This window comes from Dreissena polymorpha, chromosome 2, assembly GCF_020536995.1.
Source record: "Dreissena polymorpha isolate Duluth1 chromosome 2, UMN_Dpol_1.0, whole genome shotgun sequence".
In the NCBI taxonomy this organism is placed as follows: Eukaryota; Metazoa; Mollusca; class Bivalvia; order Myida; family Dreissenidae; genus Dreissena; species Dreissena polymorpha.
This window is the reverse complement of record NC_068356.1, coordinates 106,718,683-106,741,622: the sequence shown is the minus strand read 5'-3', so window position 1 is coordinate 106,741,622 and position 22,940 is coordinate 106,718,683. Positions and strand designations below refer to the sequence as shown.

The window sequence follows — 22,940 nt, the reverse complement described above, 5'->3', positions numbered from 1 at the left end:
ACAGGCTCTCTGTTTTATTAACATAATTCAAAATGGATCAAAAACACAAATAAAGCAAAATGGCAGCATACAATCATTGTCGTACAAAGTCGATGCCTTCGCGAAATGATTGTGAAAATCAATATGCAGGTAGAAACAATGAGATTGCAACTATGTAAAACTTACAAATGTCCCTTTGTGCATTTTTTAATGAGACATAGACGATAGTGTACAACATCCATAACCACCAGCATTTACTAAATAACATGTAATTAAAATGTTTGTTCTTTAATTGTAATTCAACAGTTTTAGTCCAGCACTTATCCCTTTCCTTTTCCAAGGTACCCACAGTTGTCTGCTAGAATTGGGCACATATTCACCAACAATGTTCTATGACTTGGGAGTAATTAAGGCTAAATGAAGTATATAGTTTTTTCAAATTTTCTGGCTACAAATTTTACTAATGCTTTCATTCCCAATAACAACATATTTTAATGGACATTGTAAATAGAAAGGAAGAAATAAATCAGCATGTTTGAAACAAAACAGTTGAAGAAATATTCTTCATGCTACGCTACATATACCGGTACGCAGATTCATAGACAAATCTCGTTTGCATAATGTCATCCTAGATTATGATTCACAGACTAATTAGGGACAACACTTTACACCTTTTCTGATTTTTTGCTACCACAAGGCATATATTTTAGTTGACATAAAATTGCATGGCAACAAAAAATATGTCATTTAATTTGATGTTGAATTTGTTGATTTTTGTATACAAGTCTGATATAAGACTTTAGATGTGAACTTTTGTTGGACATTTGATTTCATAATGGAAAGGACTACATGAAAATTCACAAATATTATTGTTCAACGTATAATATTGCTTTCCCAGTTATTATGTGAATATGATCACGGACCCTGGTCTCAGTACTGTTGATAGTAGCTGGTGTTTGGGGCTGCAAACCCCTGCTCCTGGTAAGGTGAGGGGAATGTGTGCTCCCTCCTCGTGAAGGTGTGCTCCCTGCCCTGGCCCCTGTCTCCCTGACTCCTGTCTCCATTGGTTTCCCTGTTCCGTGTCTGGTCGTACTGCATGTTGGGGTAACGTTCCTGCTGCCACAGGTCAACAGCACCATATTGGAAACTGGCGTCTGGAAAATACATGTATGTGTGAGGCATGGAAACAACATTCTTGAGCAATACAAAGTAACAATCAAGAATTTGTGGTCATGATAGTCCCCTTGAGAATAAATGCATACTTGGAAAGCTAACTAAGATACTTAAGTTTTAAAAAATTTCACACCAAAATATTTGAAAATATATATGAAAGAAACTATCGTAACAATGATCAATATGAAAATTGTTGCAAACGCTCCGAATATTATTATTAAAAGTTTTTTCACTCCTAAAACAATGAGTGAGTGTAATTGATATTTTGACAAAAACGGCAGTACATGGTAATATAATAGTTTGTTCACTTCATTATGAGAAGCTCATATTATATTTCAGGACTTAAACCAATATAATTACCTTTGAAATTATCCTCAAAATACTGACGCTTTGGTGACATCTGGTAGTCCGGAGAAAAATTATCAGCTTTTCTCTTTCCACCTGACTTGTTGCGTGATTTTCCACGTCCACGATAACCCCCATCTCTCCCAGCACCCCCAGCACCACTTGAGCCTCTTCCTCGCTGACCCTGACTCAAATCTGGCCTGGGTTCATCTGCAAACTGGCCACGGTCATAGGACCAGGACGTTTCAAATTTCCCAAAGGCTGGCTGACCCCACTTTCTGTCAGGCAATGGTTTCTGGTCATTTGAGCCAGACCACTGTACAGTCTGCTTTGAAGGTTCGGTGGACACTTGAAGCTGCTCCTGTTTGAAACCTTGTCCTGGACTTTGTTGCCTGGGAGACTTGTACCCCTGCTGTTTGGGTTGGTACCCTTGTTGTTTGTAGTTCTGGCCGGGCTGACCTGCTCCCCGACCACGCCCCCATTTCTTGCCTGCAGGCTGACCGCTTGAAACCTGAGCTCTTGCACTCTGACCTCTTTTCTTCTTGACATCAACAGGTGAAAGCATCGAGCCACCCTGTTCAGCACTGCAGTAAACAAGTGTACTTTCTAACACCATATGAAACATCCATATATAATAGAGAAAATGAAAGGAGTGTCAGTGTGTAGGAACATTTAAACGGAAACAGACAAGAGATTGTATTTGGGACCTAAACAAAAATGAACAACAGAAAAGGAAATGTTAATGTGATGAAAACAGAGGTTTCAAGACAATGATGGCCACTCACAGTTTGCGTTCCATGTTCTCCAGTTTGGATTTCATCGACTCCAGCATGGCCCTTGTCTCATCTGACTCGCTGGCTGACCTGAAAGGAGCACACAGGCATCCCACACTACCTGCAGGCTCACAACAACAAATTCATTGTCAAGTTCTAAACAGAACTTTATTTATTATCAGGAGCACCTGCCTATTTAACAAAATGTACACTGAAGTTAAAAAAGCACTTTGATTCAAACAATTAAAAAGATAAAAATGTATTAGAAAATACTGTGTAAATGCACAGAAAACTTAAACGACAAATAACTCCAGCCATATTTCAAAGTGCTTTTTTATCCTACAGCTAAATGATTTTATAAAACATAATAGGACCCATACAGAAAAGATTAGGTTTTATCCCACACCTATTTTTTCCCAAACCTAGTCATGTATGGAGGAAGGTCATACTACTCGGAATCAACTATAAAGTAAATATTCATTTTTAGTTAAATCGAATCAGATTCAACAAAACAAACAATTTGATACCATGATGTAATATATTTTAAACACAAAATGCAACACAAACAGCAAATATATTTTTTTACAAATATTAAGCACGCATGCTCATGACGTCATTATTAACACGACTCAAACGACAAAAGTCGTATTCTTTCCCGGTAAAACTGCTGCAGCTTTTTAGCGATTTTCTTTCATTATTTCTTTAAAATCGGGGACACAGAGGTATGATGAACAGAAAAAACAGGTTACATGTTTTTTTTTGTAGGATAAATTGAATACTATGTGTGATTGTGTACTTAAATTTATCCCACTCGTCTCAGCAAGGCTTACAAGGCTCGGCAAGCCTCGCCATGTAAACCTTTCTTCACTCATGGGATAAATTTATGAACACAATCAATTCACGCTTACCAAGTATTCTCTATATACTTCACAGTAAACAACTAAAAACATGGTGTCCTACTGTCTCTGTTTGTTGTGTTCAAAGCGCGAGGGACTTCGCCACCTGTCTCCCTGGTGTCGCCTGTCATCATGGGGTTCATGAGGCCAAATTTCTCTCTGGGGTTCAAACTTGTCACGCATTCTGGTCCCTAAGTCCACACCAAATTGATTGTGTGGGGAGAATGGGTCCTTGAACTGACCTCCCTGATAATCATATTAGAGTTCAAACTTTTCACAAAAGAAGCCCCATTTAAAGGTGTGGGCTAAATTGATCTTGAAATAATGAGCTGTCAGAGTTATTTCATCCATTTTTTATCATTGATTAGACAATTATTTAGAAATTGCTTAATGCAAAACAACTGGTTATCTAATTTGGGAGAGATATTATGCATATTAAGGGGTGTTGCTGCAGTTTTGCTGATTTTTTTCCATTGCATAGATTTTGTCCAAAATTTATATTTAAGATATATATACAAATACTATATGAACAAGAAACCGTCGGAGACGGGTGATGCTCCCCAAATTTTTTTTGTCACAATATTGCACTACATATTCAGATAAAAGAAAACATCTTGAGGGGCATAACTTTGTACAAAATAATACCATGGATGGTTTAGCAACTTAAAAATTTCGAAGGGCCATAACTATCTAATTAAATCATCTAACCAGAACCTACAAATAACATGCGCATCTCCTCAAGGTAGTTAAGCTTCCCATAAAGCTTAATTGAATTCCAGTTAGTAGTTTGGGAGAAATAGCCTGGACAAGAATTGCACTATATGTACAGTTTATAAAAAATTTCAAAGGGCCATAACTCTGTGAAAAATCATCCGACTATAACCGGCTGATAATATACACATCTCCTGTTGGTAGTGAAGCTTCCCATAAAGTTTCATTGAGTTCCCATAATAAGTTGTTGAGAAATAGCTCGGACAAGAATTGCATTATATGTACAATGGAAAATTTCAAAGGGCCATAACTCTGTGAAAAATCATCCAACGAGAACCGGCTGATAATATGCACATCTCCTCTTGGTAGTGAAGCTTCCCATAAAGTTTCATTGAATTCCAGTCATTAGTTGCCGAGAAATCGCCCGCACAAGAATTGCACATGATGTACAGTTAATGGAAAATTTCAAAGGGCCATAAGTCTGTGAAAAATCATCCTACGAGAATCGGCTGATAATATGCACATGTCCTCTTGGTAGTGAAGCTTCCACAAAAGTTTCATTGAATTCCGGTCATTAGTTGCTGAGCCCGGACCAGAATTGCACTATATTTACTATATTTATTGATGGCCCTGTATCGCTCCACTGGTGAAAAAAGGCTGATACAAATATTCTCTGCATGTGCAAATACTTAAATATAGGCCCTATTTAAGCACATGTACACTTTTGTGACCCCCTGGACTTGGTCAAATTTAACCCCAGGGGCATAATTTGAGCAAACTTTGTAGAGGACTACTATATCTCACTACATGTACATACAAAATATGGTAGCCCTAGGTCCTAGAGTTAAGGACAAGAATATTTTAAAAGTTTTCACAAAATAAGCAAGATATAAGCGTATATAATGTTCAATTTTGTGACCCGCGGGTCAGGGCTAAATTTGACCCAAAGGGCATATTGAACAAACTTGGCAGAGGACTATAAGATGTTACTGCATACCAAATTTGGTAGCCATAGTCTGAATGGTTTTCAACAAGAAGATTTTTAAAGATTTCACAAAATAGGCGCTTTATAAGTGTTTATTCAATTTTGTGACCCCCCAACCATATTTTCAATTTTGTGACCCCCGGGGCAGGGTCAAATTTTACCCAGGGGGCATAATTTGAAGAAATTTGGTAGAGGACTATTAGATGTCTCTACATACCAAATTTGATAGCCCTAGGCCCAATGGTTATGGACGAGAAGATTTTGAAAGTTTTCACAAAATAGGCCTTATATAAGCATACATGTATGTTCAATTTTGTAACCCACGGGGCAGGGTCAAATTTGACCCCAGGAGCATAATTTGAAGAAATTTGGTAGAGGACTATTAGATGTCTCTACATACCAAATTTGATAGCCCTAGGCCCAATGGTTATGGACGAGAAGATTTTGAAAGTTTTCACAAAATAGGCCTTATATAAGCAAATTTTCATTTTTGTGACCCCCGGGGCAGGGTCAAATTTGACCCCAGGGGCATAATTTGAACAAATTCGAAAGAGGTTCACCCCAGGAACATTCCTGTGAAATTTCATCAGAATTGGACCAGTAGTTTAGGAGTAGAAGATGTTTTAAGGAAAAGTTAACGCACGCACGCACGGACGCACGCACGACGGACACAGGACCATGACATAAGCCCTGCTGGCCTCTGGCCAGTGGAGCTAAAAATCATCCAACCAGAACCGGCTGATAATATGCACATCTCCTCTTGGTAGTGAAACTTCCAATAAAGTTTAATTGAATTTCGGTCATTAATTGCTGAGAAATAGCCCGGACAAGAATTGCACTATATGTACAGTTAATGGAAAATTTCAAAGGGCCATAACTCTGTGAAAAATCATCCGACCAGAACCTGCTGATAATATGCACATCTCCATTTGGTAGTGAAGCTTCCCATAAAGTTTCATTGAAATCCGGTCATTAGTTGCTGAGAAATAGCCCGGAAAAAAATTGTGCATGGACAGCGGACGGACGGACAGACAAAGCGGCGACTATATGCTCCCCCCAAGTTTTTGGGGGAGAGATTTATTAGATGTCACTACATACCAAATTTGGTAGCCCTAGGCCCAATGGCTATGGACAAGAAGATTTTTAAAGTTTTCACAAAATAGGCCCCATATAAGCGTATGTTCAGTTTTATGACCTCCTGGGCAGGGTCAAATTTGACCCCAGGGGCATAGTTTGAACAAACTTGGTAGAGAACTGTTAGATGTCACTACATGCCAAATTTGGTAGCCCTATGCCTTATGGTTAAGGACAAGAGAATTTTTAAAGTTTTCACAAAATAGGCAATATATAAGCATATGTTCAATTTTGTGACCCCTGGGGCAGGTTCAAATTTGACCCCAGGGATAAAATTTGAACAAATTTGGTAGAGGACTATCAGATGTCTCTTCATACCAAATTTGATAGCCCTAGGCTGGATGGTTATGGACAGAAAGATATTTGAAGTTTTCACAAAATAGGCCTTATATAAGCATATGTTCCATTTTTTGATCCCCTGGGGCAGGGTCAAATTTGACCCCAGGGGCATAATTTGAACAAACTTGGTAGAGAACTATAAGATTTCACGACATACCAAATTTGGTAGCCCTAGGCCCAATGTTTATGGACAAGAAGATTTTAAAAGTTTTCACAAAATAGGCCTTATATAAGCGTATGTTCAATTTTGTGACTCTCTGGGCAGGGTCAAATTTGACCCCAGGGGCATAATTTGAACAAACTTGGTAGAGAACTATAAGATGTCACTACATACCAAATTTGGTAGCCCTACACCCAATGGTTATGGAAAAGAAGTTTTTTGAAAGTTTTCCCACAATAGGCCTTATATATGCATATATTCAATTTTGTGACCCCCGGGGCAGTTTCAAATTTGACCCCAGGGGCATCATTTGAACAAACTAAGAAGAGAACTATTACATGTCACTACATACCAAATTTGGTAGCCCTACCTCCAATGTTTATGGACAAGAAGATTTTGAAAGTTTTTAAAAAATAAGACCTTTATATAAAGCATATATTCAATTTTGTGACCCCCGGGGCAGTTTCAAATTTGACCCCAGGGGCATAATTTGAACAAACTAAGAAGAGAACTATAACATGTCACTACATACCAAATTTGGTAGCCCTATGCCATACAGTTATGGACAAGAATATTTTAAAAGTTTTCAAAAAATAGGCCTAATATTAGCATATGTTCAATTTTGTGACCCTCAGGGCAGGGTCAAACTTGACCCCAGGGGCATAATTTGAACAAACTTGGTAGAGGACTATAAGATGTCACTACATACCAAATTTGGTAGCCCTAGGCCCAATGGTTAATGGTTATGGACAGAAAGATTTGAAAAGTTTTCACAAAATAGACCCTATATAAGCATAAGATCAGTTTTGTGACCCCGGGGCAGGGTCAAATTTGACCCCAGGGGCATTATTTGAACAAACTAAGAAGAGAACTATTACATGTCACTACATACCAAATTTGGTAGCCATACAGTTATGGACAAGAATATTTTAAAAGTTTTCACAAAATAGGCCTTATATTAGCATATGTTCAATTTTGTGACCCCCGGGGCAGGGTCAAATTTGACCCCAGGGGCATAATTTGAAGAAATTTGGTAGAGGACTATAAGATGTCTCTACATACCAAATTTGATAGCCCTAGGCCCAATGGTTATGGACGAGAGGTTTTTGAAAGTTTTCACAAAATAGGCCTTATATAAGCATATGTTCAAATTTGTGACCCCCAGGGCGGGGTCAAATTTGACCCCAGGGGCATAATTTGAAGAAATTTGGTAGAGGACTATTAGATGTCTCTACATACCAAATTTGATAGACCTAGGCCCAATGGTTATAGACGAGCAGATTTTGAAAGTTTTCACAAAATAGGCCTTATATAAGCTTATGTTCAATTTTGTGACCCCCAGGGCAGGGTCAAATTTGACCCCAGGGGCATAATTTGAATAAATTTGGTAGAGGAATTTCAGATGTCTCTACATACCAAATTTGATAGCCCTAGGCCCAATGGTTATGGACGAGAAGGTTTTGAAAGTTTTCACAAAATAGGCCTTATATAAGCATATGGTAAATTTTGTGACCCCCGGGGCAGGGTCAAATTTGACCCCAGGGGCATAATTTGAACAAATTTGGTAGAGGACTATTAGATGTCTCTACATACCAAATTTGATAGCCCTAGGCCCAATGGTTATGGATGAGGAGATTTTGAAAGTTTTCACAAAATAGGCCTTATATAAGCATAAGTTCAATTTTGTGACCCCGGGGCAGGGTCAAATTTGACCCCAGGGGCATAATTTGAAGAAATTTGGTAGAGGACTATTAGATGTCTTTACATACCAAATTTGATAGCCCTAGGCCCAATGATTATGGACGAGAAGATTTTGAAAGTTTTCACAAAATAGGCCTTATTTTAGCAAATTTTCATTTTTGTGACCCCCAGGGGTATAATTTGAACAAATTTGAAAGAGGTTCACCCCAGGAACATTCCTGTGAAATTTCATCAGAATTGGACCAGTAGTTTAGGAGAAGATGTTTTAAGGAAAAGTTAACGCACGCACGCACGACTGACACAGGACCATGACATAAGCCCCGCTGGCCTCTGGCCAGTGGAGCTAAAAATTACTTTTTTGGGTGGGGGATTCTGGGGGGGGGCATGGGGGATGGTTTGGGTGGAGTCTATTGTAGTATGTCAGGTAAGAGATGTTTTGTCAAAGTATCAAACGAATCTGATCATAAACAAGGGCTGTTTGTAAAACATGCATGCCCCCATATGGGCTGTCAATTGTAGTTGCAGCCATTGTGTGAATACGTTTTTTGGCACTGTGACCTTCATTTTTGACCTAGTGACCTGAAAATCAATAGGGGTCATCTGCGAGTCATGATCAATGTACCTATGAAGTTTCATGATCCTAGGCGTAAGCTCTCTTGAGTTATCATCTGGAAACCAATTTACTGTGTCAAGTCACCATGACCTTGACCTTTGACCTAGTGACCTGAAAGTCAATAGGGGTCATCTGCGAGTCATGATCAATGTACCAATGAAGCTTCATGATCCTAGGCGTAAGCGTTCTTGAGTTATCATCCGGAAACCATTTTTCTAAGTTGAGTCACCGTGACCTTGACCTTTGATCTAGTGACCTGAAAATCAATAGGGGTCATCTGCGAGTCATGATCAATGTACCTATGAAGTTTCATGATCCTAGGCATAAGCGTTCTTGAGTTATCATCCAGAAACCATTTTACTATTTCGGGTCACCGTGACCTTGACCTTTGACCTAGTGACCTCAATATCAATAGGGGTCATCTGTGAGTCATGATCAATGTACCTCTGAGGTTTCATGATCCTAGGCATAAACGTTCTTGAGTTATCATCCGGAAACCATTTTACTATTTCGGGTCACCGTGACCTTGACCTTTGACCTAAAAATCAATAGGGGTCATCTGCGAGTCATGATCAATTTACCTATTTAGTCTCATGATCCTAGGCCTAAGCGTTCTCGAGTTATCATCCGGAAACCATCTTGTGGAAGGACGGACGGACATACAGACGGACCGACATGTGCAAAAACAATATACCCCCTCTTCTTCGAAGGGGGCATAATAACGAAGTCATGGCAATTTTTGCAAAATTTAATTATTTGACCTTGAGAGTCAAAGTCATTCAAAGGTCCAGGTAAAATTAAACTTGCCAGGTACAGTACCCTCATGATAGTATGAAAAGTATTTGAAGTTTGAAAGCAATGGCCTTGATACTTTAGAAGTAAAGTGGATGTAAACACAAAATTTAACCATATATTCAAAGTTACTAAGTCAACAAGATGTGTTTGTGAAACACAATGTCCCCCTATATGATGTTTGACCTTGTAGGATGACCTTGACCCTTCACCACTGGAAATGTGCAGCTCCTTGAGATACACACGCATATCAAATATAAAATTGCTAGCTTCAATATTGCAGAAGTGACATTACATGCGCAATTTTGACCCATATATTTGACCTTGAAGGATGACCTTGACCTTGACCTTTCACTACTCAAAATGTGCAGCTCCATGAGATACATATGCATGCCAAATATCAAGTTGCTATCTTCAATATCGCAAAAGTATTCATAAAATAAGCGATTTGGGCCACATATATTTGACCTCTGACCTTGAAGAATGACCTTGACCTTTCACCACTCAAAATGTGCAGCTCCATGAGATACACATGCATGCCAAATATCAAGTTGCTATCTTCATTATCGCAAAAGTATTCATAAAATAAGCGATTTGGGCCACATATATTTGACCTCTGACCTTGAAGGATGACCTTGACCTCTGACCTTGAAGGATGACCTTGACCTTTCACCACTCAAAATGTGCAGCTCCATGAGATACACATGCATGCCAAATATCAAGTTGCTATCTTCAATATTGCAAAAGTATTCATAAAATGAGCGATTTTGGCCACATATATTTGACCTCTGACCTTGAAGGATGACCTTGACCTTGACCTTTCACCACTCAAAATGTGCAGCTTCATGAGATACACATGCATGCCATATATGAAGTTGCTATCTTCAATATAGCAAAAGTTATTGCAAAATGTTAAAGTTGGCGCAAACAGACAGACAGACAGACCAACCAACAGACAGGGCAAAAACAATATGTCCCCCACAGGGCCATAATTCCATCAAAATGACAACCAGTGTTATGCAATTTGTCCTGTACAGATTCCTTATGATAGTTTGGGAGTGTTCCAAGTCTGAAAGCAATAGCTATGATACTTTAGGAGTAAAGTGGACCAAAACACAAAACTTAACGAAATTTTCAATTTTCTAAGTATAAAGGGGCCATAATTCTGTCAAAATGACAGTCAAAGTTACATAACTTTGCCTGCACAGTCCCCTTATAATAGTAAGTGTTGATAAAATTAAATAAATCGTACAAACACGTCACTGTTTATTTAAATGTTTCTGGTACTAAACATGTTTCGGCCGTAGCCTTCATCAGTAGTACATTAATATAAACAAATACAAAGGAAGTGACGTCAACGTCATACAATAACGTAACGTCGTTTGGCGGAAAAATATATAGTACATAATATTACATAATACATAATACAGAGATGGATCATTGCTGATACAACAGTCTATTAGTAATAATATAATTTATAAAAAACATAGTAATAGACAAACATCAAATGTATATGTAAATTATGTTTATGTTCTATATGTCATACAGCAGTTTATTATTTAGACCGTTAGGAATCATAGTTTTTAATTTGTGTATCCAATATGTTTCTTTACATAAACGGTCTAGATTGTTTTGAACAACATCAATTGGTACAAAGGAGAAATCTGATAAAGTGCAATCATTGTCAGTAGATCCAAAATGTGTAGCAACATGTGAAATAGGATTTATTGAACAATTTCTGATATCAAATCTATGGCTATTCATTCTGCGGGAAACATTCTGATTAGTTTGACCAACGTATTGTTTATTACAATTTTTACATGTAATAAGATATATAACATTGCGCGAAGTACAATCAACATCATAGCGTAAATCATACGATAAACCAGTAACACTACTATTGAAACTTGAACATATGTTTATATTATTGCAATGTGTACATCTTGGTCGGTTACATTGACCCGATAAATGAATATCAGTACTGTTATAAGACACTGAACATCTTACAAGGCTGTTACGTATATTCTTAGGTCTTTTATAGGCCAAAATAGGTTTAAATGAATGTAAAGACTTAACACTTTCCTTGTTTGATAATCTGAACAAATCCCAGTATTTGTGTAAAATTTTAGCAATATTAGGAAGTGATGTGTTAAAACATACAGTAAATGGTATTATTGAATCAATATTTCTCTGAGTAACACTTAATGCACTTTCCTGTGTCATATTTTTCACTTGAGAAAATCCATTTTCAATAACATTTGTTGGATAATTTCTACTTTTAAAATACTTAAATAAACTAGATAAGGACTGGTTGAATACATCATCATCAGAAATAATACGTCTGTAGCGCTTTGACTGACTGTATGGAATACTCCGCTTACAGGACATGGGGTGAGATGACGTAAAATCTAAGTATAAATGCATATTAGTGGGTTTACAAAAAATATTTGTAACCACAGTGTCTAATTCACTTTTTGATATAGAAACATCAAGGAAAGATACACACTGTTGAGATATATGAGAGGTAAATTTTATGGTTGAATGGAAGTTATTTAAATTATTAATAAAAGTGTTTAAATCTTCTAAAGAGCCATTCCATATCATAAAAATGTCATCCAAAAATCTAAGCCAAATATATGGTTTAATAGAGGTATTGTTAAGAAAATCTTCCTCAAATTTACCCATAAAAAGGGAAGCATAAGACGGTGCCATAGGACTTCCCATAGCAGTACCCATAGTTTGTAAATAAGTATCATTATTGAAATCAAAACAGTTATTTTCAAGAACAACCTGCAAAAGTTTGCCAACATCATCAACATTTACATGGTTATTTATAGTTCCTTTTCTTAAAAAATATTTACAAGCATCTATTCCTTCACTATGGGGAATGTTAGTGTATAAAGAAGATACATCTAAGGTTACAAAGTAGCAATCTTTTTTCAATTTAATATTTTTTATCTTGTTAATAAAGTCTGTTGTATCTTTAACATACGATGGTAAATGCTGCATAGCTGGATTTAAAACATAGTCCAAGTATTTAGAAATATTTTCCGTGTTGGAACTGCATGCAGACACGATGGGCCGACCAGGATATCCAAGTGGAAGACTGGCATCAAATGGCTTGTGTGTCTTTGGCAGAATGTAGAACTGGGGATTACGGATATTAGTTGGAAATAAATCAAACTGCTTACTTATACCGGGGTTGTTGTTCTCTAATTCTTCAAAACATTTTTGGATATTTTCATTCGCTGACTGGTGTTGGTTGTTGTTCACTTTTTTGTAGAAATGCTCATCGTTTAATTGACGAGTAACTTCTTCAATATATTTATTTTTATTCATTACTACAATAGTATTTGACTTGTCGGCTTTTTTAATAACAATATTAGGATCATGTGCTAAATTTTTCAAGGCTTGTAGTTGGTCTTTGGAGATATTTGGTCGGAACCGTTTCTTCTTATCATTATGTAGAATTTCATTTGTAATGGCTTCTATGTAAAAATCAAGATATATGTCTCTTCCACTAGGAGGTGTAAATGTAGATGGTATCTTGTTAAAAAACGGCAGGTGTATATATTCATCATTTTCAGTAGTATTGTGTATATCTGTTTTATTAAGGTCGGCACAATATTCTTTTAAACGTAATCTTCTGGTAAAAAGAAAAACTTCTTCCGCTAATTTAACTTTATCATGAGATTTTATACGAGGGCAAAAGCCTAAACCTTTTCCCAAAAGAATGTATTCAGTGTCTGATAATATACGGTCTGATAAATTTAAAACTGTTTCCTTACCCTGCTGAATGTGTTTCTTTCTTTTCTGAAATTTCTTGTACTCCCTTCTGTTTTTAAATTTTGCAAAACGTCTTGTTTTTGGTTTGATTTGACAATCAGGTCTTTCACTGTTTTTATTAAAATTTCCATTGTGTGAATAAGTGATGTTTCGTGTTCCTTCATCAGTGTTGTTTTTGTAGCCCCGTTGATTACGGCCTCTCGGTAAGACATCTTTGTAAGTGTTGCACATATGAAAGCAATAGCTTTGATACTTTAGGAATAAAGTGGACCTAAACACAAAACTTAACCAAATTCTCTAAGTATAAAAAGGGCACATAATTCTGTCAAAATGCACGCCAGAGTTTTCTAACTTTGCCTGCCTAGTCCCCTCATGATAGTAAGTAAGTGTACCAATTTTGAATGCAATAGCTTTGATACTTTATGAGAAAAGTGGACCTAAACACAAAACTTTACCGGACGCCGACGTCAAGGTGGTGACAATAGCTCTTTTTTTTTTCAAAAAATAGATGAGCTAAAAACAAGTTGTCAATAAAGAATGCAGTGCGTTGCATGTTAAGATGATTCATTGACCACTACATACTGATAATGGCTACTTACTCCATGTGAATAGTGTGCCTACATACTGATAATGGCTACCTACCCCTGGTGAGTAGTGTGCCCTGTGAAGGGTGGACCTGGGTGAGATGGCAATCCCTCCAGCCCTGCCCCTGACACCGCCTATAGACCCTGCCCTGCCCCTCAAATCACGGCCACCTGTAACATCACACATCACAACATAACTGATCTGTATACATTTTCATACAGTAGTATCACAGCAGAATGCAACAGTACCATCTATAAGCATACAGAAGGAAATAAATGGATAATATTCAACCCATAACTGTACTAGTTATTATTCAGCTCATATTTTTGTCATTTCAGAACTTGTTTAGTTGCTTATTTGTTTTTTTTTAGCAGTTAAAGGAAACAAAAACCATATGTTCTGTTTTCCCAGACATACCTCTGCCTCTTAAGCCCTGACCTCGGCCCCTCTGCCGCCTTGTTCCAAATGCAGAGGCCCCAAACTGTCCCGAGGCTGGGAAGTTCTTCCTTCTTGGAGTTGTGTTCCCAACTTGGCTTGGCACTCGGTTCGGCTTCACACCACCCTCTGTGGTAGGAAAACAATCAACAAATAGCAGCTGTGTCGGTCCAACAGAAAACAAAAGCGCTATGCTGGCCCTCGCTCACCAAAGTTCAACGGCACAAATTGTTAAAGACTTTACCTGGCTATCAAGTTTTTGACCCCACTTGATCAAGATTTAAACATGACCTCAAGACAAACATTCTGATCAAACTAAATCAAGACTAATACTTGTGGCCTCTAGAATGGTAAGACTTTTCTTACAGATTTGAAGATGAAGGTCAGGCCCAGATCAAATTTCATCAAAATTTAGACGTAAATGTGGACTCGAGAGTGGTATCAAGTTTTTTTAATTGATTTAATAAAGTGACCTCATTTTTAAAATTATATGACTAAAATTCAAACTTTCATCAAGACTGAGTTTTTAGACGAACATGACCCAGATTCAACCTTGTTTAAAATATTGTCCAGAGAAATATTCTGAACAAATTTTATTAAGATTGAGTCAAAAATGTGGCCTGTAAGAGTGGTTACAAAGTTTTTTCTAATATTTGACCTTGTAACATAGTTTCTGTAACCCATATTTCGGACTATTAAGTGTCTAAACAAACATGTTGACCAAGTGTCATCAATGAAAGCTGTGATCTCTAGTGTCAAGGAGCTAGATATTGACCATGCACACTGCATGATGTTGGGTGCAGGAAAGGTGATCACAATAGGTCACCTTGAACAGTTAGTGCTCAATGAGGAGATGAAGACTGCAGCTTACTGGCTATCCTGGTAAAGGTGATCAGTCGGCCGTCCAGGCAGATGTTGGAGCTTCCAGTGTTCATGAACTTCTCCAGTGCAGCTACAGTTGCAAACTCCAAGTACACAGCCCTGTCGAGGGATATAGAAGCAACATGAGAGTTTTGTACATGTGTGTTTTTCAGAAACCATTTGTTAATTAGCGTAGAATCAAATCTATTAAAGTTGAGAAAAGAATAAAAGCATGAAGATTTAATCAAGTTAAAAAGTATCAAAAGCTAACAAATATTGGCATTTGGTCTTTAAAGTTTCTAAGTCACAGATTGGGAAAATACCAAATATGAAAACTATTGTTTAAAAAAATACATCTTTAAAAAAAAACTGCCTAAAATAATATTGTTGACGTATTATTAAAGTTCCACACTCCCTATTTTAGTCAGTTGAACACATTACTTCAAGTCAGCTTCAAAAGCAATTTAAACAAGAGGGCCATGATGGCTCTGAATTGCTCACCTAACTAACCAAAAACAATCCCAACCCAGATTTCATCAAGATAAACATTCTGACCAAATTTCATAAAGATTAGATGAAAACTGTGCCCTCTATTGTCTACACAAGGTTTTTCTATTATTTGACCTAGTGACCTAGTTTTTGACCCCATGTGACCCAAATACAATACCAACCCAGATTTCATCAAGATAAACATTCTGATCAAATTTTATACAGATTGGATGAAAACTGTTACCTCTATTGTCTACACAAGGTTTTTCTATTATTTGACCTTGTGACCTAGTTTTTGACCCCAGATGACCCAAATACAATCCTAACCCAGATTTCATCGAGATAAACATTCTGACCAAATTTCATAAAGATTGGATGAAAACTGTGACCTCTATTGTCTATACAAGGTTTTTTCTATTATTTGACTTAGTGACCTAGTTTTTGACCTAGTGACCTAGTTTTTGACCCCAGATGACCCAAATTCAATCCCAACCCAGATTGCATCAAGATAAACATTCTGACCAAATTTCATAAAGATTGGATGAAAACTGTGACCTCTACTGTCTACACAAACAAATTGTTGACGGTTTTTCTATTATTTGACCTAGTGACCTAGTTTTTGACCTCAGATGACCCAAATACAATCCCAACCCAGATTTCATCAAGATAAACATTCTGACCAAACTTCATAAAGATTGGATGAAAACTGCAAACTCTATTGTCTACACAAGGTTTTTCTATTATTTGACATAGTTTTTGACCTAGTGACCTAGTTTTGGACCCCCAGATGACCCAAATACAATCCCAACACAGATTTTATCAAGATAAACATTCTGACCAAACTTCATAAAGATTGGATGAAAACTGTGACCTCTACTGTCTACACTATGTTTTTCTACGATTTGACCTAGTGACGTAGTTTTTGACCACAGATGACCCAAATACAATCCCAACCCAGATTTCATCAAGATAAACATTCTGACCAAATTTCATAAACATTGGATGAAAACTGTGACCTCTACTGTCTACACAAGGTTTTTCTATTATTTGACCTAGTTTTTGACCTAGTGACCTAGTTTTGGACCCCAGATGACCCAACCCAGATTTCATCAAGATAAACATTCTGACCAAATTTCATTAAGATTGGATGAAAACTGCGACCTCTGTTGTCTACACAAGGTTTTTCTATTATTTGACCTATTATGTGACCTAGTTTTTGACCTAGTAACCTAGTTTTTGACCCCATATGACCCAAATACAATCTCAACCCAGATTTTATCAAGATAAACATTCTGACCAAATTTCATAAAGATTGGATGAAAACTGTGACCTCTACTGTCTACACAAACAAATTGTTGACGGACACACGCACGCACACACGCACATACGGACGCCGGACAACACATGGTCACATAAGCTCACCATGTCACTATGTGACAGGTGAGCTAAAAAAACAATTTAAAAAGCTTTTCAGCTATTTATTACTCTAAGGTTGTTGTAAAACTACCATGTTGGCGAAACTAACCAACCAATCAACATTCTAAGTTGCTTTGCTAATGAACAATTAGCTCAAAATTAAGAGCTGCTCAAAATGTAAACAATTGTAGTGTCAATGTTGGCATTAGCTCCTCACGCTCACTTCCAAGGTTAAAACCTTATATACCCTCTTATTTTTTAAAAAGAGTATTCAAATATTTACAATATGTTTCCAATTTATGTTAAGAAATCATTCAATAATGATTATATTATAACTTGTAATACCCTTTCATTTCAGATGCTATAAGAATCGAAAATAAGACAAGACCAATGTTTGTGAAACTCAATGCCCCCAACTGCGCTATGAAGCTGCACAGCAGCTATTTAAGAGAACATAGTCAAAGGCCAATATTTCGCCCAAAATCAATGCACAGGAACAAAACTCACGCTTCATCTATAAGTAGATACACTCACATACCAACAAGATATGTGTTTGTCAGAAACACTATGTCCCCTTTTGCGCCGCTTTGAAACTATATATTTGACCTTTGACCTTGAAGGATGACCTTGACCTTTCACCACTCAAAATGTGTAGCTCCATGAGATACACATACATGCCAAATATGAAGTTGCTATCTTCAATACAGTTATGGCAAATGTTAAAGTTTGATGCAAATCAACAGACAGGGCAAAAACAGTATGTCCCATAGTATAGACAGGGGACAGAAAAATGCTGGACAGACTGACGGACAGACAGTCCGACTGCTATATGCCATCCTATTGGGAGGCATTCAAAGTACACAATCACAAACATCGACTGCTATATGCCACCCTATTGGGAGGCATTCAAAGTACACAATCACAAACATTGAAGTCCAAGTTTTTGTCAGCCTTCTTAGATGGGCTTTCTTAAGCTGTTGTTTGGTCTGGTAGTTTTTGTACTATTATTATACAATTTAACAATTCTTAATTGACTACATTTGATTGCAATCTCAATCCTGAGTTTGCAAACAAGTCTGTAGGTAATATATACTTGCCTCACTATTTGGAATGTATCAGCTTTGAAGATCAGAAATAGAAGGTCATAACTTTCTATTTCAAATGTGGCTTGCATTTGATTTCAAACCGCTTTGATCTTATGCAGTTGGAATGACCTTGTAACAAGTCAGCAACATATAACTTTAGTGGGGAACTTGTGATGGCACAAAACTGACACAGTATTCACAACAACTTGTCACAGTCATCACAAAGAGCTTCAATCATTATTGTATTATCTCATTCTTATGAATGTTACAATCGTTTGTAAAAAGTGTCTATTATAGATGAAAAGAATAGAGGACATTGTTTTTTGTTTAAATAGAGTATTGGCTTTAATTCACAAGCAACCAGAGAAATTCATATAGTAGCAAGCATAGTCTAAAGTATATACTCAGTGGGCACCCAGCACACTTTCAATCATGAGGAATTGAACTGAAATTTTTACACCAAAAAACACTTTTCTGTGAAACAAGCAAATACCTTGAATTGATATCGCCAGACAAATAAATTTTGTTTATTAATGGATGCAAAACTATACGAAAAATATATTTGAAGTGGTATGCCTTGACTTGTTTTTGTGCTTAGGCCTTCTCCTTATTGATATATGTAAACCCAGGAAGTTTCATGTAGAAATCTTCTACCGTATCTGAGATATAGCTCTGAACAGTAACAACACACAAAAACAACACAGGGCATTAACTCTTATTTAAGAAATTGTATGGTTTTAGTCCTTGAGCATGGCTTTTCTCTCATTAATATCTATACACCCACGACGTTTCATCTAAAAATCTTGAAATCCCAGTTTCCGAGATATAGCCCTGAAAAGTTAAATTACACAAAAACAACAAAGGGCAATAACTTTAATTAAAGACAATGTGGGGTTATGTGTGTGCATGGACCTTCTCCCAATTGTTATCTATACACCAATGAAGTTTCATGTTGAAATTTTCTATATTATCTTAGATATAGCCCTGAAAAGTTATGTCATACAAAAGTCCACAAAAGACAATAATTTGTATTTACAGAAGTGTAGGGTTATGGTTCTTGTGCATGGCAGTTCTCCTCATTGATACCCATAAAATTACACATGGAAATGTTAAATATTGTTTCTGAGAAAGTGTAGGGTTATGGTTCCTTTGCATGGCATTTCTTCTCATTGATATCATGACACCATGAAGTTTCATGTTCAAATCTTGTATAGTATCAGAGATAAAGCCCTGAACAGTTACATCATACAAAAACAAGGACAGAAACTCTTTTTTAAGAAACTGTAGGGTTATGGTTCTTTTGCATTGCACTTCTCCTCATAGATATCTATACACACATGAAGTTAAATATTGAAATATTGTATCATATCTGAGATATAGACCTGAAAAGTTACATAAAATGAAACAACTAAGGGCAATAACTCTTATTAAAGAAAGTGTATGGTTATGGTTTTTGCGCATGGCACTTCTCCTTATTGATATGTATTCGACCATGAAGTTTCATCTTGGAATGTTCTTTATTGTTTCTGAGATACAGCAATTAAGTTTGTGAAAAACGGATGAAAAGACTGACAGACTAATGGACAGAGAGATGGAAAATACCAAAACTATATCCCTCTGCCTTTGGCTCGGGATAAAATAACAGTTTTGATGTATGTGACAGCTTGTTGTCATAACTGTGACAGTGTGTTGTCATAACTGTGACAGCTTGTTGTAATAACTGTGACAGCTTATTGTCATTACTGTGACAGCTTGTCATGACTGTGACAGCTTTTTGTCATTACTGTGACAGTTTAATGCACAATTACAATATGTTCTGAATCTCGAATTGCATCCATTGAAAATTCATAGTCACTAGTGTGCAAACAAATTGAGTGACGCAAACAGTGCGAATAGTTTCTAACATGTTCCATCACTTTTTGCACAACTTCCTTTAATTGGCAAAACTGTATTTACAACACTTGCCACAATGCCAATATCTGGCACCAGGCGTAGCTTGCACCTAACAGTACACTTTGATTCTTTTGTACCAACTGCATAACTACTAGAGCTTTATGTGTTTATGTTTTTAAATCACAGACACATGGTTTCCAGCAAGTGGTCTTACATACAGTGTGTACAAAGCAGCAGTGAATCTGTATTTATAACATTATGGTTAAGATGGCATACAAAACACCATCGGTGGATGACTTACAGGCAAATATCTTTGTCATCATAATCTTTCCCAATCTGCATTATTATTTTGTCAACACTGGGAAAGAGACGTTTCAGCTTTTCTCCTGATGTTTCTTCTTTTGGCCATTGTTGAATCATAACACGACGCTGTTTCACTTTTACTGCAAAATGATAAGAACTCAGTAACCGAGCAGTAGGCAGTCACTGTCCTGCAAACAATCAGCTGTGCAAGCCAATGTCAAAAGTGACAGTTTCACATTCACCAGCCTGTGCACGACTGCAATGCACCCAGGGGACTGTCACTACAAACACTAGGTGTTTTTTCATGTAGTACCTGTTATTTTAATGCATTTCAACCTTCAGAATACAAATAACACAATACATGTATGCACCAACTCAACCTATGCACAAAGCTACACTAAATATGTTACCAATGCATAGACAACCACATATATGCTAGCATTGCCTGGCAGACATCCAGACGGCAGTATCTTAGTAGAAACTAGAGCCAGGAGTGAATTGAACAAAAGTCTTGTGTTGCACCAATTATAATGATACAAATAATGTTACAGTCATTTGTTTTTATACTATCAACTGTAAAGTTTCTCGTTTAGTTCACAACCTGAAACTGTACAGTTTCCCATTGACACGAACAAATGCAAGCAACTAGATGATGTAGTGCAGCTGCAAGCCAGTAATCAGGTTTATGATGTCTGGATCTATAAACAGGTAATGATTCAGCCCTTGACAAACTGAACAAATCAGTCACTGGCCATTATTTGTTGTAACATGATACCAATTCATGATACTGATCTTGCAGTTCATGTAGTCTTTGTACGAAGACAAAAAACTAAAGTATGGTACCAGTACTTCTTCTCAGTGACTTAATTATGACTTGTGGGCACGCTGACAAGCTATACATCAGTTGTCTATTCGATGCCTTATGGCCCTATTCCACTACGAAAATAAGCCCACGATTCGCTACGATTTATCACATTTATTGAATCTGGAAGACTCGTGAAGTCTACGATTGATTTACAACACTGGTACGATGGAGTTGCGACGAATCTTTGGGGTTGGTTGAAGTCTTGCGAATAGGGTCGCGACTTCACTACGATGTGTAAGAAACTACTGCGACTGTTCTACAAACGATGCAGATCGGTCATGACTAAGCTAGGACCTCACCGAATGCACCCATGAATTAGGCGCCAATATCTATTGATATTGATCTAAATCGCGAGAATCTTAGCCGGCGCGCAACTCACTCCGTGTAAACTCATGAGAGTCATGATATAAATCGCGGGAATCTTAGCAGGCTCGCAACTCACTCGGTGTGAACTCGTGAGAGTCCTGACAAAGTGGTAGCTGATTCGTAGACAGATCACGTGATCACCGATTTCCTGATTGAGTCAAGAATTACCTACGATTCCAATATGACGCACAAGAATGCACTACGACGCTGTTACGAGTCAACTGCGATTAAATTTAGTCTTGGAGATCTTAGCCAAATTTTAAACAAGTTTAAAATCTGGCCACTATTTTTCGGTAGCCCACGAGTTGCAGGAATCACTTTCGACCGGCCCAAAACTAGCTAAGAATGAGTTAGGACCTTCGCCGATTGACCTACGAATGTCCCCGACCTCACAATATTGGAGATCCCGATAAATCGTGGGGAATTGGGTTGTAGTGGAATACCCCAATTACACATGACTTTTCATACAGTGAAAACACTGTTACAGACTGGAATCAGCTGTAAGGATACACAGTTCTTCATTTCTTCCTGGACACTTAAGCCTCTGCCTGATGAAGAGTTCAAGCAAACAACAGCCTCTTTGTTTAGCTGTCTTCAAAATACAGTGTCCATAAAGTGTTTTATAAATTGATACTGACATACATATATAATCATCAATCACACATTGTTTGTTTATAGTAATTTTACATTTATACATTTGTATATAACATGCAGTACATATCTATGGTGCTGGTAGCTATCATTAACAGTACCTGCTAACTGCTGTTTAATGATACATGGTAAACTCATATCATGTTTATGATATCGGATGGCAGGTAGCAGCAAAATATTGATCTCATATTGTTCACTTTTACAATACAAGACAAAATGTCCAAACAAGCAATGTCATTATTTATGAAATTTTTATGTACTTGTTCAAAATGGCTTAATTGTAAACTAGTGTTTGTTTCCACAGAATATGAAAACATTTTCAAAACTGAGTCTCCCATTGAGTTGTGACCCTTTCATGCTGGTACTTACAATCACTGGAGCTTAAAAACTGGTTCCTCTGCTGTATCCAGGCCTTGCACTCTGAAGTGGAACAAGCAATTAGCATGACTCAAGTGAAATAGCAAGTAACATGTCTCCAGTCGAACAAGAAAGAAACAAGCAAGTAACATGACTCCAGTGGAACAAGCAAGTAACATGTCTCTGGTGGAACAAGAAAGAAACAAACAAGAAACATAACACCAGTGGAACAAGCAAGTAACCTGTC

The 22,940-nt window shown here is 37.2% G+C and overlaps 1 protein-coding gene across 1 annotated transcript in view; it reads right to left on the bottom strand.

The window, feature by feature from the left end:
- Nucleotides 1-22,940, bottom strand: part of LOC127868394 (uncharacterized) — a 44,434-nt gene continuing 21,494 nt past the window's right edge. Inside the window, exons 7-15 of the mRNA XM_052410142.1 lie at nucleotides 22,706-22,756; nucleotides 20,453-20,594; nucleotides 15,279-15,388; nucleotides 14,390-14,536; nucleotides 14,030-14,142; nucleotides 3,231-3,412; nucleotides 2,283-2,360; nucleotides 1,513-2,081; nucleotides 1-1,133 (exon numbers count right to left, since the gene is read on the bottom strand). Of these exons, the coding sequence (XP_052266102.1) occupies nucleotides 910-1,133; nucleotides 1,513-2,081; nucleotides 2,283-2,360; nucleotides 3,231-3,412; nucleotides 14,030-14,142; nucleotides 14,390-14,536; nucleotides 15,279-15,388; nucleotides 20,453-20,594; nucleotides 22,706-22,756 (1,616 nt within the window). The 3' untranslated portion in view covers nucleotides 1-909. The remainder of the gene's footprint in view (nucleotides 1,134-1,512; nucleotides 2,082-2,282; nucleotides 2,361-3,230; nucleotides 3,413-14,029; nucleotides 14,143-14,389; nucleotides 14,537-15,278; nucleotides 15,389-20,452; nucleotides 20,595-22,705; nucleotides 22,757-22,940) is intronic.